Here is an 18,559-nt window from a genome sequence, read left to right on the forward strand (position 1 = left end):
AATGTGTAACGAGTTTTACTTTTTAAAGGTTAGTGACCATATAAAAATTTGCTTGAGTATAAAAATTGGAATATTTATATTTGATTCAAGAGAATATTTTATATTTGCTTGGTTAATCATACAATATTATCTTTAATAAAAATTTGCTTGAAAATTTCAAAAATATTATCTCCAATGTTATATTTGGTGGACCATACAATGTTATTTTTACTTGGCGGACCATACAATGTTATATTTTATATTTTATATTTGCTTGGAGATAGTAGAATTTCAATTATTTATAATTGTTTGGTGGTTTTTACTTGGCAGACCATACAATGTTATATTTTATATTTGCTTGGAGATAATAGAATTTCAATTATTTATAATTGTTTGGTGGACCATACAATGTTATCTTTATATTCGCTTGAAGACAATATTTTATAGTTCAAATCGGATAAAAGGGTTATATTTGTCACTAACTTTTAGTGAATTTTTTTACTTTGAATGTGCTTGCAATGAGGAGGGAGTCTCGCAGTAATGTGACTTATGGAGTGACATATGAAGGGTATGGTAAAAAGTTAGAGATTATTCAGCAAAAAAAATGATGGGAGATCAATTTTGAAGAAGTTGAAAAAGAAAATTATGAAAAAACTGGATTTGGACCGTTGACAACACTGTAATACTATATTGCATCGGCGACACTGTGATACTATACTGCATGTGCCAGAAACTTGCTATCTACTAATAACAAGTCCTGCTTGATTCATTGAATGCCTTTGTGGAAAAGGACCGATTAATTTGGTTAATAGAGAGGAACGACTGACTATATACCCAATTAGAGGAAACCCTTCTCTCATTTTTGCGGAATCTAGTGGCTTGGCATTTAGGTAGTATAAAATAGCAAAATAAGAACCCAAGTGCACATCTCATCACAACAATAATCACAAATATATATATATATATATATATATATATATATTTTTTTTTTTTTTTGAGGAAACAATAGTTACAAATCTTCACTGGGGACAACCACATAATTCATCTAACAGAATAATGTACTCAAATATCTAGTCCATAACCCATTCAATTAATTACATCCTAAACAAACTTAAAGGAATTCCTCAAAAAACCTAAACAAATTTAAACATATTATTTAGAACCCAAAACATATTTACAACAGAACCCTAACAAAATTTCACAAATAAGTAAGGTAAAAAAGATTGAGCTTGCCTAGTTTTCAAATGGAGTGCTGCCACTTGTCACTGCCATTAATGGAGAGGCCGTCGTCTGTTGAGCAAGAGGTAAGGGATGACATAGTGGCAGAGCGAATAAGAGAGACGAAGAGAGGAGACACTGAGAGAGACGAGAGACTAAGGGAGACAAGATATTGAGGAAGACAAGAGGTTACAAGAGATAGACCTAAAAGTTAGAGTGAGGGAGGAGAGTGAGAGTGAGAAATGGCAGTATTGAGAGAGAGAGAGAGAGAGAGAGAGAGAGAGAGAGAGAGAGAGAGAGAGAGAGATGTTGATATGTGACTTGGAAAAATTTTGTAACTTTGTTGGCAGGAACTCAAGTTTAGTAAACTCGATTTCCTAGTGGATAAATTTTTTTTACCGAGCTAGAACTCAAGTTCCATGTGGGTTTTTTTTTTTTTTTTTTTTTTAATTCCACGTCAGACCTATATTAGTTAGACCTCGAGTTTGATAAACTCGATTTTGGATTGAAACTTGAGTTCCAAAAACAGTCTAATTGGGAAAAGATACTATTCAGCAAATTTCGCCGAGGGAAAAAAGGTCATTCTATATCTACTAGGGCCCACTCAAAATGGGAAAAATGAGCTTTGAACACTTGTGGGATCATTGGGTCTATGCTTGATGCTGTGTACGTAAAGGAACTCAAGGACACCAGAACATATCTGCCGTGCAACAAAGTTTTATCTAACGTGACACTTTTCCTCCCATGAACATCAATGCAAAGCTACCGTGATCCCTTAAATTCAGCAAGTTGGGAAGGGAGTTTTCCTTTTGAGGAAGCATTTTTTACGGAGCTCAAAAAAGAACAAGAAAATACAAAACAAAAAATCAACCGTAGTTCATCCTTTTTAGGATTAATAGAGCTTTAATGTAATGAGTGCTAACACCTAATAGTTAGGTTTTTGAGCGACTCCAAAATCATTAGATAAACAAGAACAATGTGAAAGGGCAAAATGAGATGGACTCCAAACCAATAACTACAAGATTCACACACGCTTACCGTCTATAAGTACGTGTATAAATGATTTATATATAATTTAACCTTTTTGTGTATAGCTTAGTATCATCTTCAAAATACTAATCTATTCCTCTTCCTTCTATCACATTTTTCTTACTTTCATCAGAATTAATACAGTCTCGTTAGGGATGGCAAACTGTTTTCACTTTTCACCCTGTTTTGCTCTTCAATACTAATCCATTCCTCTCCTTCAATACTCTTACCATAGGGAATGAATTAAGGGGGGGGTGGGTGGGGGGGTGTGTTGGGTGGTCATATAGAGTTCTAGAACACTTGCCACTTGCAAGTCTGTGAATAGTTTCCATTAATGAAGTAAATAAAAAAAGTGAAAGGAAATATTGATATAAAAAAATAAAACCAACTAAATTGCACAAGGAGTACAACTAGAAATTGAAAGAACCAAGATTGTGTAATAGAACTTCAAGAGTAATGATTATTACACACTTGCAATTGCACACTCAATACACACTCCCTTTCAAATGGTGTTTTGAAAACAGTAAAAACAATGTGGGTATGAAGTGTATACGAAATGTGCAATAACGAGTGTGTGACAAGAATTAGACAAAGCTCAAATCACAAGGGATGCGAGTGCATTTTACCCTTTATAGTATCGCAAGCTCACCCTCTTCTCTTTAATTTACTTCAAAGAGCCGCGGGGAGTGGGGACCAATGTATTCAAAATGAGCTTTCTCCCACAAGATCCACAATATTGAAAGTAATATAGGACAATATGCCTCAAATGATTACTGGGTTAGCCAATGGCATGTAGCTTGAGTCATAACTCATGTAAAGGGACCAGCAGACTACCGTTTGCCTTAAACATATTGTGAGGGCTATACCTCTGGTTTATGATGCATGTCATTGCTTTTTATCATGATATAATTTTTCAAGAGAAAAAGAAAGAGACGGAGAAAAAGCAAATCTTAAATGCTACATAGTCGGAATAATTAACTTTCACCCTTTTTCATTTTTGTTACAATTGCACAAATCATTATTGAATATTTAATATAAAAGAAAAAAATAGAGAGAGGGGGAGTTTTTTTTTGGGGGGGGGGGGGGGGGGGTGGGGAGGAAGGAGATCTTGGCACATAAACCTGATGGATAACCAAAAGTTCAGCATAATACTCCATTGACATGACCTAGCATCAACCAGTTCACAGCTTCGAAGTCACAGGTGGAATTGGACTTTTAATCACCCTAATTAGGCCCTCTTGAGTTGCCGATGCAACATGCTGCTCATCAAAACATGTGTAAATTGGTTCATGACACAGACATCACTTGGATGGAGAGAAAACAGCAAAAAGAGTAGGAGGTAATTAAAGAAGAATAAAGAAGGTTGTTTCTGCTATTTATGAACATATAATGAAATCTTTACCTCTCTCCTTCTATTGAAAATTTTAGCAGAAAAAAAACCACGTGCATTGTAGGCAGCGGGACTGTTTATCTGGGGGAAAAAGCCAAAACAAACTTGCAAGCACAAATAATAGGCAGTCATCAGCTCTGAGAGGCCGGTGAAAGTGCATCCTGAGATGGAATTGAAAACAAGCTTATAGTAATGATTGAAAAAAGTGGCAAAGGAATGCTCTTCAATCAACTTTGACCATGAACTTAAATCCACATACAATAGTTGACGACATGTATGTCAGGATATTTAAGTTTGCCAACAGAGATACTTCCAAGAAATGGCCAGAAACATCATTTGATAAATGATTGTAGCAGTGCATCTATTCAGCAATACAAAAGGAGTTGTCCGATTTTTTAAAAATGCAGTTTGCTACAAGGCAATAGTTACCTGAATTCACTTCATGCTTCTCGTTTAAAATCAAGAACCATGTTAGCAAACTATGATTTGGTCATCTTTTTCAGACATATAACAGCTTAAGCTACATTATAAAAACAGGCCCTATATTTTTAAATTGATATTGAATATAAAAGTACTCAATAATCAATTTTGGCATATTGGCCACACACTTTGGTGATTAATCATCTGGTAATATGACACAGACACTTACCAGTGGTCCAGACTAACAGCACTTGTCTTCAAATTCTTCCTATGGTGGGTATTCATACTTACTTGAAGAAATATCAGATCAGAATTATATGCCACTACACATCTGTAAATAGGAACAAAAATAAAGCCAAGTAAATTGGACCTTTATCCAGATACCATTAATAATATTCGAATTTATATTTGATTAAGAGTACATTAAACATTGCATAGAGCATTAGTTGTGCTGGTAAACTGTCCCAAGAGCTCTTCTATATATGCCAAGTAAACCTTTCTTGGGGCAAGGCCCACCAACAAAAATTTTCATCCTGACCTCTACGAAGGGTCAAAATAACAGTGAGGCTGATTTTCAATCATGTAAATATGACACATAGATGATATGGCATGTTAACTTAACTGGAATATACGAATAATTACAGTATAAGGTTCCCTCAAAAACTACGCAGAACAATACAAAAGGCCACATTGCTCATTCATTATGAGATATTCTGCTCAGCTTTTATTCAAGCAAAGCAGAACCCACCTTGTATATATATATATATATATATATATTTATAAAATGGTTTTACTTGCCTATGCAAGGCCTGATCATCAGAGAGTTGCCTTTTGCTCAATACCTCAAACTGCAATAAAAATAAAATGTACTCAAAAGATGTGGCTTGTAAACATGGATTTGCATGCCAGCAAAAACCATATTCATATTTCTATAATAAGTGATGTGCATATTTAGCCCATAGGAAAAGATGAATATCCAACACAATAAACCAGGCTAACCTTGGAGGAGATTTAGTCTGATTGGTTGAAGCATTGGGCTCACAAAACTGTATCTCAATGGGCCAATGGATGAAATTTGTAGTGGCCACCTTGTTCCCATAAGTCCTGAATCAGCCAAACACCAACATTTTAGCTATGTAAGATGAAAAAATTAGAGTAAATAATCTAACCAAACAACATCTTTCATTCAGTTATTAGGCTCATAATCAAAAGATGATCTTTAGGTACAATAACAATGAAAATCCATCCAATTTCACAATTACTGCAAAGCACACATTACCCAGGAAAAACAAGCAACAGTACTCAAAACAAAACATAAGCAGACAGAACAGAGCTATGAAACAATGTCCCATGCTTGTCTCTATCAATTACTAAAACTAGCAGAAAAGTAATGATAGCATTAAATACAATTCAGTTTAAAAAAGTTGACAGGTCGCATATATGGCAGATTTTCTGGTTCCTGTCTTCAAGTGAAGCCAAATACAGACATAATTATGGTTCACTTTATTCTTAGGCTCTAACTGGAAGGCTATCCCGGTCTACTTTGCTGGAGGCTCACAAGCTTATATCAAATAGGATCTGATATAGAGAAAGCACTGTGTCTGTGTGTAGGTGTGCTTGCATGCATTTGCTGCCAAGTGATTATTTTTCTTTTTTCTACCTCATCTAAATTTCTCATTTGTTTTTTTAAACTTATTCTTGACTCTTTGGTGTATCTCTTGTGTACTTCCCATGAGTTGTGACCCTTTTCTCTCATAATGAAATTTGTTTACTCATTAAAAAAAAATAAACTGAATTTATACTCATGAATGTATGTAGATTTTTTTTATAGCCTGGTAGAGAAGTGTACCATCAACCATACCACCTGTATCCTAAGACTCCCATGTAGCATAGATAAATATATAGTGAGCATGACAATACCAAAGATAGCATCTTATCTTCAAAGCAAGTAAAGGTGGACATTCATCCTTAGCCTTATATCTTTAAACATTTAAACATCATATGGAATGGTGAATTCCTATTTAATATATATATATATATATATTTTTTTTTTTTTGAATGGTGAATTCCTATATAATATATAACTTACCTTCTTTTAAATCCTAAAGATGGTTTTGGTTGCTTAATGAGGCAGCCTTGTACCAAACCTAAAAGTTACTGAACAACAAATAAAGAATTTACTAATTCTCCTATATTTTGAATTTCTTGATTCATAAACAGATTCTTCAAGTCATTCTTCTTAAACATCCAAACAAGATTACTTAATTCCAATTCATTCCTTTCCCTTGCTTATACATTTCATTCCATTTCCTTATGAACTCCCAAATGAAGATTGAAAGATGGGATCATAATATAAAGCTCTCCAACAAATTTCTGAAATTCCAATTTAACAAGAACTATAGTCTAGGACTTTATAAATTGTCCGAGAAACATATAGGTTTGCCTAATAGGATTTTCCTTGTCAAATTGCTAAACTAACTTCCATTTGGGACGGGGGGTGGGGGGAGGAATGGAATGGAACAATTGAAAGGGATTTTTAAGAATATTCCAACCATTTTCCTATTTGGGAGTTTATTAGGAAGGAATAGAATGATTAGAAGAGAATGCTCATTCCATCTCATTCCCTTCTAAACATTCCTTCTCGAAGTGGGAGGAACACTCAATCCTTTAAAGAAATGGCAGTAAATTAACAATTTTATCCCTATTTTGAGACAAAAAATAAATAAAAAGGCGTCAGGTATAATAATAAAACTATATATTTATGTTATTTCTGTGCCTTCTTTTAAAACTTCCAAATACACTCTGTTCTTTTAAAAAAACCCCAAACTTAGTGTTTACTGTGATCATTATACAGTACATAAAAACGCACCAGCAAGAAAACAAATAAACAAAACAATAATCGAGAACCAATAAATGATAGAATAATATGCAATACACAAGGACAGATGAATCGTTTAATCTAACTAGTGGAGATACGGAATGTCCATATGCAAGGGCAGATAGCAATAACCTGTGAATTGCGTAGTAGAAATCTTACCTTGGAAGATGTGGATCCGTGAGACGTCTCTTCCATCGATGGAAGCTGCAAGTTGGAGTTCAATAATTAAAAACAGCAAGAAATGGGAAAATGTTTAATAAAAAAATGGAAAGCACATATTAGTTACCATCTCTGGAGCAGGTACAGAAGCCATTGTTACTTCCTGGTGTTCAAACCCTTCTTCTTTCTGTAAAATCAGCTTAATCGAATGTTAAATATTCGCACCTTCAAAACCACATAAAAAATCATGGCAACCAAAATGCATGATGATCAAAGTAACCGCTGGCCAAACTCAAGTCAGGAAAATTTCAATGGCATGCAATTAACTCATACCTGAAATGGAGCTAGTAATGTGAATACAATGTTTCCCTTCTGTATCGCATCTACTCTTCGGGTAGCAAAGTGTTTCCCATCACGTACTCGTTGAACTTGATACATGCGCACCATTAACAACTTTCTCACTAATTTTAAACCATGAAAGGGATAATGGATTAGGGTACCAGAAATTTTCCTGTAGCAGAATTGCAGAACAGCATATACTTCAACATTGCATGAACCCCACAACATATTGAATCAACAATTTGACATGAAAAAGTCAAGCACAAAACTATTTCAAAGCCATAATTTGTTCGAACTTTTACTTCTTTATGCAGTCACTAAAAAAGTAGTAAAAACGAAGAATATTTTGGGTTTTTTACACAGACAACAACAGGGTCAGAGACAAGAAAGCTTAAACATAAAAAGAAATATTGAAACAGGGTCTAGACTAAGACTTGTTACAGAGCCTACTTGGGACCTCCAATCACTTTTTTAGTCTGTCAAAATAAACACGGGAAAATCAGCCGAAGCCGTTTCCGAAATCACCCCTTCATCAAAATATTGGGCTTGAGGAACAAGGGCTAAGATAAGCATTCTCTCCACTCTCCAGGCTCATAACCTCTTAGGCTTGACATACACGGGCCAACTAGTACATTTGTATTTCCCACTGGAGAGCTTTGGGCCTCCGAAGGCCTTAGGCCCAACCCCATATCAGTTGATGGTGTTTGATTAATCCCCCGTGCATCCCATTTGGAACTAATGCCTAGACATGGCAAAACGGGTCAGAATTTTCTGACCCGACCCGACCCGACCCGAAAAATACCCGACCCGAACCCGATTTTTTTGACCCGAAGCAAAAACGGGTTGACCCGTGACCCGACCCGTGTTTTGTGCGGGTCAACCCGACCCGACCCGCGACCCGACCCGACCCGCGACCCGACCCGAACCCGAACCATTTTTTTTAAAACTTTTTTTTTTGGTAAAAAAAAATAGTGAAATTAAGACAATATTGGTTTAATTGTTTATTGTGAGTTTTAAGGAAACAATTGATACATTTACATAACTGCATGCAAATTAATTGAAAAATAAATGATTGAGCATTCTGTAATGAGTAAAGATTTTTAGATATCAAATAGCAAAGTACATGCCAAGATAATCTGGTTACAATAAAGTTAAAAACAGATTTAAAATTGTAAATATGTGTGAGACACATTCACAAGTGTGAAACTAGTAAAGCCAAAATATCAAATTAGCATAAATTATGAATGCTTAGATCTATTTTTTAACAATTTATGTTCAAAATAAATGGCTTTTCAAAATAAATTATGATATTTCCTAGAGTGTGTGCTGCTTAACAATGATATGACCTTCATAAAAGAGACTAGGTATAAGTAAGTAAGCAATCAAACTTTAATATATATCTCAAATTGAAATAGAGTGTCAACCACAATTGATAATAGATTATAAAATTAAAATTTAAAATTGTAACTTTCTTATATGTTTTTATTCTTTATCAAATGAGTTATCCAATAAGTCATTTGTAATTTTTTTTTTTTTGGGAATGTTGATATTGTGTAAAAATAAAACTTGTATATTTGTTTTACTTATCTTTGTGTTGTTTTGTTTTAGATAGCAATGTTAGGATTTGTATAATTTTAAAATTATTGAATAAGTATTAATAAGTTTAACTGAGTTTATTCATGATATAAGTAGTGAATTCAAAATAATGCATTTTACATCAAATAATATGTTGCATAACTATCCAAATGGCAAATACATATTGTTTTCTTTATAATAAAAATAAAAAAATAAAAAAAATAAAAAATAAAAAATTTCATGTGAAAAATACGGGTCAACCCGACCCAACCCGACCCGACCCGCAACCCGATTGACCCGAACCCGTTTTCAACCCGATTAAAATGACCCGTTTTTGACCCGTGACCCGTTTGACCCGTGACCCGATTGACCCGACCCGAACCCGACCCGACCCGCCCGTTTTGCCATGTCTACTAATGCCTCCACCTTTGACATGATCCCATGATACAGAGCTCGATTTTGTTAAAATCCAGTTTCAAAAATGAGGACACAAATCTAAATAGTTTCAAAATAGGAATATATTGCTATTATTTTTGTAAAATAATGGCAAAAACCCAATATCCCCCGTGATAAGGGTATGTTGCATGGGAAGAATTTTCATCAGCTGCATTTCTTAAGGAATTGTTTCATGAAAATGGAGACAAACCAGAATAACATCCTATCTAGATTATTGGTTGAGTGGAAAAGGGAAATATGAAGTCGGTTTTATCCCTCCATTCATCTGTGTAACACGTAAATTCCCATGAAAATTTGTCAACTTTTGTATAATTTGTGATTAAATGTAATTGTTAAGATATTTTCTTGGATAAATCATTCTTTTAATAGATGAAAAATTGTTAATACCCATGCAAGAACTTAAAAGCAAAGTTAATAGATTTCAAGAGAAGTTGTGATACTTAGAAGTTGGCAAATGCGATGACTACTTTAATATATATAGAGGATAAAGATTGTGGTGATGTTCTAATGGTTAGCAAAATACATATTAAATAAATAAAAATTGCGAGTTTTGGATTTGAATTATTCCTTTCATGTGTGTTGGAATAAAGACTGATTTGACACTATAGAGTAATTTTTTTATCAAATTTGATGAGATTCCACTTGCTCCTTTCATATATATTCATGTGAAGGTTTTATTATGTTGGCTAATAATTTGGAATGTAAAGTTTTGGGGAATAAATGTAGTAAAAGTTAAGATGTTTGATGCGATTCCGAAGACTTTGGCTAATGTGAAACATGTACCTGAACTTGGGGAAAATCCTATTTCTTTTAGGTTGATTCTATTATTTGGGTTATGGATATTTTGCATGAGCGGATTTATGAAAACTAGTAAAAGAGTTTTAGTGCTCATCTAGTATATCTTATTTTGCAATTTTTTTTTTAAATAGACTATTTGAACAAATTTACCTAAAATAAAAGTAGAGTTTCAAAAGGCTATATTTTGATAAAGTTCAATTTTAAAGCACACTCTCAAATGAGCACTTAACAGTAAAAAAGAGAGAGAGAAAAAAGTGACAAAATATGGCTATAGACTTCATCATGGCCTAAGGCTATAAGGAGATTTTACTAAAATAAGTATTAAAATGAAACATATAGATATACTCTATACCAGTATATGACAAATGACATGTGTTCATTTACTAAATCACACTTAGATAATTGTTTACAATGAATTTAATCAAATAAACTTTTGGACCCAATGTCTTAATCAACTTTTCTTACTTGCATCAACTTGGGGACTATATGTATGGCCCATTCGTATTCTAAATCTTGTATCATTTCATTATCTTGGATTTAGAAATAAAATGAACTACATCAATCTTTCAAAATTCATGTTTTACCTTATGCTTAAAGCCCAATTACATCATTCACATATCTCACACTCTCTCCTTGCCTCATTTAGATCCAATCCCAATTTCATTTCTTTCTTTCCTTTTCTTTTCTCTTTTTATTTCTTTAGGCTTAGAACCAGTTACAAGTCACTCATCTCGCCCTCTCTTCCTCATTTGGGCTTAAGCATAGGTTATACATGAATTTTGCAAGGTTAGTTCACATCTTGTGCTCTATTAGACCGTATGAAAAAGGTCTCATCAAACAATTTAAACACAAAGATCAATGCCCTATTTATAATGCAAGCCAAACATATTTTGGAAAATTTCTTTTTCATGAAAAACTTATTTCAACTTGTATTTAAAATGGGCCATGACATTTAGAAGTCCACATCTTTTCTTTTTCTTTTTGGATTTTTATTTATTTATTTATTTCTTTTGAAAAAAGGGTGACCAAATTATATCTCAACATATCAAAGCCTTTTATTTGTGCCATTACAAAACTCATCTTGAATGTTCACTCTCCTCCCTCGTGAGGGCTTGCCCCTAGTTTCAAAAGTTTGATCCATTTATCTTTCATTCTCAAATGGGCCTTGCCCCTAATTTGAAGAGTTTGGTCAATTGGTTCAAAAAGATTTCCTCTTTTAATCCTCATTGGACGCTTAGGAAGCTACCTATATCTTTGGGTTTTAGGGTTTCAAAACTTTCCCAAAGTATGGATGGGTTCAACTTTTTTCAATAAAGCCTATAACATACTCATGATCTTGGGCTCTCTTACTTTTGAAAAAGATTTTTGAATTTCAATCCAAAACCTAGGGTATGTTATGACTTTTATAGCCCAATGCCTTTCTCCAAAATCTATGGTATACTCATGATCTTGGGCTCTCTTGATTTGAAATTTTTTTTGAATGGGCCCAAAACTTAGGGCATATTATGGCTTTGTGGATCATCTCATATCCTCTTTTTGAAATTTTCTTTTCATAAATTTTTTTTTTTCATTTTTTTTTCTTTAGAAAACTTCTCTTTTTTTTTTTTCTTTTTTTTTTTGAAAATTCCTTAAAAAAATCATTTACAGAAGATTATTTTTTAAAAAAATTCTTCTCCTTGAAAAAATTTTCTTTGCAAAACATTTCTTTTCTTATACTCTTGTTGTAATAGTTCTATTGCAAAAAAATTCAACGATTTATTTTGTTACAATAACCTAATTTAAAAATTATTAAAATGTTGTTGAAGAGCTTAAAGTAGATCCCAGGAATAATGAACTAAACCCCAACAACAAAGACCATCTTCTTTCCAACTTTGTGCAGATGAAGAACGATGGTATGACTACAACAATAGCTAAGCTGAAGATAGATGAGAGGTAACCTTCTATTAAACTTCTATAATATGCACAGTAGTTATCCACCCTTATCTTCATCATTGCGTAGTGGAGTTCACGGAAGAACAACTTAAAGAATTCAAGCATACTCACAATATATATATATATATATTGTTGTAAAAGTTCTATTGCAAAAAATTTATGTTGCAATAAATTACTGCAACGATTTATTTTGTTTTAATAACCTAATTTAAAAATTATTAAAATGTTGTTGAAGAGCTTAAGGTAGATCCCAGGAATAACAAACTAAACCCTAACAACAAAGGCCATTTTCTTCCCAACTTTGTGCAGATGAAGAACGATGGTGTGGCTACAACAACTGCTAAGCTGAAGATAGATGAGAGGTAACCTTCTATTAAACTGCTATAATATGCACAGTAGTTATCCACCCTCGTCTTCATCATTGTGTAGTGGAGTTTACGGAAGAACAACTTAAAGAACCCGGGCATACTCACAATATATATATATATATATATACTGTTTTAATAATTCTATTGCAAAAAAATTTATGTTGCAATAAATTATTGCAACGATTTATTTTGTTTCAATAACTTAATTTAAAAATTATTAAAAATCATTGATTGCAACAAAATGCTATTGCAACGAAATTTTTGTCGTGATAATTTATTGCTACAGACTTTATTGCAATAGTGCACAACAAAAAATTTTTCATTAGGTGTTTATTGCAACAGTTTTGAGTTTATTGCAACAAAAAATTTCATTGCAATAAGGTACAGTTAATAGTATTCAAGTGAGTGAGTTAAAATAAAATTATAGTCTGTGTTTCTTTCTTGTAAAATATTGTAGTTTCCTTATTAGTGATATTCTCTTCAAAAGTTATGCTTAATATTATATAAGTTCTTGAAAAAAGATTTAGGATAGTCATTTATTTAGATTTAATTAAAGAGTTTAAATTCTATAATGATATCTCTAATAGAGTAGTATTGCAATTTTATCTAAAGAGGTTCTTTCTACGAATTGACAAAAATAATTTGGGTCAAATTATTGCAATGATATCTTTATTGTAATAGATAATTGTTTCATATTTTTTATTACAATAGATTATAAAATAAGTATAAGATCATTGTAATAATATATTCATTGCAGCTTCATGTTTGTCATTGCAATAGATTGTAAAATAATTGATATTTAGTTATTGCAATGATATATTTGTTGTAATAAGTTGTCTCTTTGAAATTTCTATTATAATATATTGCAAAATAATTGGTATCAAGTTATTACAACGGTTTCTTCAATTTAAGTTATTGCAAAAAAAAAAATTTAATTTCTTCAAGAGTAACATGGAAATTGTCAATGTCAAAACAGATCCCATACATTTAGTTCTCTGAGGTAAAGGAACACTAAGCCATCCTAGTGGTCCACTGATCACTGCATATCCACCCACATAGAAAAACATGTAAACAGAAATGGCAACAGCAACATCCACTTCGAAGTACACCACGCTATAGTCATTCAATCACGGTAAACCAAATATCATAAATAATGTGAAGGCCATCACAGATGCAGAAGATCATAATACTACCTGTCTTTTGTATTAACCAAGTAACATAACTCCCAAAATTACCATAATGAAATTTGTATACCCAACTGCCATAGATGAAATATAAGTAGAGGCAGACACACCAATAGAAATTAGAAATACTAGGGCGAAGAAGTTTATGGCAAAAATTCCCGTCATTTGCATAAATATTTCTAGTACACATGCAATAAATAGATATGGCATATACTAGAGGCTAAAGGGATGAAACAAGGAACTATAAACTCCCTTACTCTCTGCTACAAATTTGTCAAATTCAGCAACTATTAGTCTAGTCCTTTTAAAAGCATTTTTAGCTCTTTCAAAGTCTTTCATCTCTATAAAATAATGTGGACTTTCAGGAGCAGTAGCAAATAGCATCAAGGATGCAAGAGCTAAGGCTCCTGAAAGACCAAAAAATCACCTCCACCCTGACTTGGTCTCTGCCACTAAATAATTTATGGTTGATGCCACAACGAATCCCCCCAAATTAAAACCATAGACATATTTAGTAGCTAAGGAGTCTGCATACTCAGCTGGAGCAAATTCTGAAATATAGACAGGAAGAGCTTACAATAGAATGTAATAGTTTACATACATCACATTGTTAACATTCATGAAAAAATCATTTTCTTATAATCATACACAAACACTATATACGTTAATTTTTAAAATTCTAAAATAAAAAGTAATACTTGTAGAATACATCCTACTCCAAAGCCACAGATGATTCGACCAATGAATAGGGTAGGATGGTTCTTTACTATTGAGAGTATGGATCCCACCAACACAAGTCCAAAGCCAGTAACAACCAATAGCCTTCTACCATAGAGCTTCAAACATACAAATGCAAGGAGGATTGACATAGTAGCAACAAAGTAAAGGCATGCAACCAAACTATTAATTTTATTGTCATACAATGAACAATAATTGGTTGTCTTTGCAAATTGCATTTCTCAGTAAACACCAAAAAGTGTGAGTGATTCTTTCATGTTAACAACACCTCCTAGAATCAAAATAGCAAATATTAAACCCATATTCGAATATATATTTCATTTCTTTCGGTGTAAAATATTTTTCTTAACATTATTTTCCTATGTTTCACTACACCAAAATAAGTATCAGGTTTTAATACAACAAAACTAGTATAGTGGTATTAGACGTAATATCACATCTAAAAATTAAAGTCGTTGCAATAGTAACTTAAAAGTAGTAAATTATTACATTAATAATAATTAGTTACAATAATTTATAATAATGAGTATATATATATATATATATATATTGTTGTAATAGTTCTATTGCAAAAAAATTTATGTTGCAATAAATTATTGCAACAATTTATTTTGTTTCAATAACTAAATTTAAAAATTATTAAAAATCATTGATTGCAACAAAATGCTATTGCAACGAAATTTTTGTCGTGATAATTTATTGCTACAAACTTTATTGCAATAGTGCACAGCAAAAATTTTTTTGTTAAGTGTTTATTGCAACAGTTTTGAGTTTATTGCAACAAAAAATTTCGTTGCAATAAGGTACAGTTAATAGTATTCAAGTGAGTGAGTTAAAATAAAATTATAGTCTATGTTTCTTTCTTGTAAAATATTGTAGTTTCCTTATTAGTGATATTCTCTTCAAATGTTATGCTTAATATTATATAAGTTCTTGAAAAAAGATTTAGGGTAGTCATTTATTTAGATTTAATTAAAGAGTTTAAATACTATAATGATATCTCTAATAGAGCAGTATTGCAATTTTATCTAAAGAGGTTCTTTCTACGAATTGACAAAAATAATTTGGGTCAATTTATTACAATGATATCTTTATTGTAATAGATAATTGTTTCATATTTTTTATTACAATAGATTATAAAATAAGTATAAGATCATTGTAATAATATATTCATTGCAACTTCATGTTTGTCATTGTAATAGATTGTAAAATAATTGATATTTAGTTATTGCAATGATATTTTTGTTGTAATAAGTTGTCTCTTTGAAATTTCTATTGTAATATATTGCAAAATAATTGGTATCAAGTTATTACAACGGTTTCTTCAATTTAAGTTATTGCAAAAAAAAATTTTAATTTCTTCAAGAGTAACATGGAAATTGTCAATGTCAAAACAGATCCCATACATTTAGTTCTCCAAGGTAAAGGAACACTAAGCCATCCTAGTGGTCCACTGATCACTACATATCCACCCACATAGAAAAACATGTAAACAGAAATGGCAACAGCAACATCCACTTCGAAGTACACCACGCTATAGTCATTCAATCACGGTAGACCAAATATCATAAATAATGTGAAGGCCATCACAGATGCAGAAGATCACAGTACTACCCGTCTTTTGTATTGACCAAGTAACATAACTCCCAAAATTACCATAATGAAATTTGTATATCCAACTGCCATAGATGAAATATAAGTAGAGGCAGACACACCAATAGAAGTTAAAAATATTGGGGCGAAGAAGTTTATGGCAAAATTCCCGTCATTTGCATAAACATCTCTAGTACACATGCAATAAATAGATATGGCATATACTAGAGGCTAAAGGGATGAAACAAGGAACTATAAACTCCCTTACTCTCTGCTACCAATTTGTCAAATTCAGCAACTATTAGTCTTCCTCTAGTCCTTTTAAAAGCATTTTTAGCTCTTTCAAAGTCTTTCATCTCTATAAAATAATGTGGACTTTCAGGAGCAATAGCAAATAGCATCAAGGATGCAAGAGCTAAGGCTCCTGAAAGACCAAAAAACCACCTCCACCCTGACTTGGTCTCTGCCACTAAATAATTTATGGTTGATGCCACAACAAATCCCCCCAAATTAAAACCATAGAGATATTTAGTAGCTAAGGAGTTTGCATACTCAGCTAGAGCAAATTTTGAAATATAGATAGGAAGAGCTTACAATAGAATGTAATAGTTTACATACATCACATTGTCAACATTCATGAAAAAATCATTTTCTTATAATCATACACAAACATTATATACGTTAATTTTTAAAATTCTAAAATAAAAAGTAATACCTGTAGAATACATCCTACTCCAAAACCATATATGATTCGACCAATGAACAGGGTAGGATGGTTCTTTACTGTTGAGAGTATGGATCCCACCAACACGAGTCCGAAGCCAGTAACAACCAATAGCCTTCTACCATAGAGCTTCAAACATACAAATGCAAGGAGGATTGATATAGTAGCAACAAAGTAAAGGCATGCAACCAAACTATTAATTTTATTGTCATAAAATGAACAATAATTGGTTGTCTTTGTAAATTGCATTTCTCAGTAAACACCAAAAAGTGTGAGTGATTCTTTCGTGTTAACAACACCTCCTAGAATCAAAATAGCAAATATTAAACCCATATTCGAATATATATTTCATTTCTTTCGGTGTAAAATATTTTTCTTAACATTATGTTCCTATATTTCACTACACCAAAATAAGTATCAGGTTTTAATACAACAAAACTAGTATAGTGGTATTAGACGTAATATCACATCTAAAAATTAAAGTCGTTGCAATAGTAACTTAAAAGTAGTAAATTATTACATTAATAATAATTAGTTACAATAATTTATAATTTTTAGTTGCAAGAGAGGCTTTAATACTAAATTGGATTTAGAAATTTTTTTGCAATAACTTAAATTGAAGAAATCAAAAAAATTTTGCAATAACATGAAGTTACAATAAATATATTATTACAATGATCTAATTCAAATTATTTTATAATTTATTGTAATAAAAAATATGAAACAATTATCTATTACAATAAAGATATAGTTGCAATAATTTGACCCAAATTATTTTTGTCAATTCTTTACAATCTATTGCAATAAAATTCGTGAAATAATAGCCTATTGCTACAAGATATTCAAAATAGTAAATTGTTTATTGCAATAGCAAATATATTATTACACCAAAATTGTCATTAAAATATTTAAGATTTATTGCAACAAAATATCTTTGTAGCACAAACCTATTACTTCAAATTTTATTGCAATACTTCGCAAAAACTATTGCAATGACTCTAATGTTATTGCAACGATTTTTTTCGTTGTAATAAACATTTTTTTGTTGTAGTGATTTATATATGCTAGTTTACTTTTTCTCTAGCTCTTCTTCTGTATAAATAGTTTGGTTCTTCTAATAGTATAAGACTACTCTCTTCTATTTTATGTAAACAATATTTTCTTTTAATTTTGAACTTTAGAAACTCTCTAGGTTTTTTTTTTTTTTTTTTTTTTATATCCTTTTAAGCTTTTAATATTGTAGTCTGTAGAGTCTCACATTCCTCATATGCTGCTATATTCTTTATATATGTCATGAACTATTAGTCACAATAGTTTAGATCCCCCATGTAAGGAACTGAGGGCCACAGTTAACATTTTCTTTGAATTTGTTGAACTTACACATTTGTACTTTATAAATAAATAAATAAACTAGTACAAAGTATTTTAGCAATAGTTGACAATTCACTAATCCAGGCATAAAATAAAATAAAATTCATCTATAATAAAAGAAGATTAACTTTTTTTAAAACAATTTGATATTCATTGGATGCAAAATAACACAGCTACTCAAAAAATGTCTAGATCAAAAAGACCTCCTTTAATTAAAAAAAAAAAAAGGGCCTCCTTTAATTCCCACCAAAAGTTTTGCATTATTGTGTCTACACCATATCTCCTTTAACAAAGAAGAATTGTACTAGTAAAAGAAAAGCAGTACAAACGAGATCAAATATATCAAAGAAAAAACAACGAAGCTGTAGTAAAACACATAGATATTCTTCTTTTGTGACCCCTTTGCTT

The 18,559-nt window shown here is 31.8% G+C and overlaps 1 protein-coding gene across 2 annotated transcripts; it reads right to left on the reverse strand.

The window, feature by feature from the left end:
- Positions 1–3,304: 3,304 nt before the first annotated feature.
- On the reverse strand, positions 3,305–7,943 carry LOC126726448 (uncharacterized). Of its 2 annotated transcripts, XR_007655880.1 has the most exons (7): positions 7,407–7,943; positions 7,201–7,260; positions 7,074–7,118; positions 5,036–5,140; positions 4,266–4,884; positions 3,629–3,777; positions 3,305–3,485 (listed from the first exon to the last, which is right to left on the reverse strand). XR_007655880.1 is itself a non-coding variant. In XM_050431705.1 (5 exons), exons 1-4 carry the CDS (start codon positions 7,638–7,640, stop codon positions 5,090–5,092), a joined length of 390 nt encoding a protein of 129 aa, XP_050287662.1. In that variant the 5' UTR covers positions 7,641–7,943; the 3' UTR covers positions 4,017–4,884; positions 5,036–5,089. The 2 variants fall into 2 exon arrangements, 1 of the variants encoding a protein (XP_050287662.1); XM_050431705.1 differs by lacking the exons at positions 3,305–3,485; positions 3,629–3,777 and having other exon boundaries at positions 4,017–4,884.
- Positions 7,944–18,559: the final 10,616 nt, after the last annotated feature.

The sequence above is a fragment of the Quercus robur genome, chromosome 5, assembly GCF_932294415.1.
Source record: "Quercus robur chromosome 5, dhQueRobu3.1, whole genome shotgun sequence".
Classification (NCBI taxonomy): domain Eukaryota; kingdom Viridiplantae; phylum Streptophyta; class Magnoliopsida; order Fagales; family Fagaceae; genus Quercus; species Quercus robur.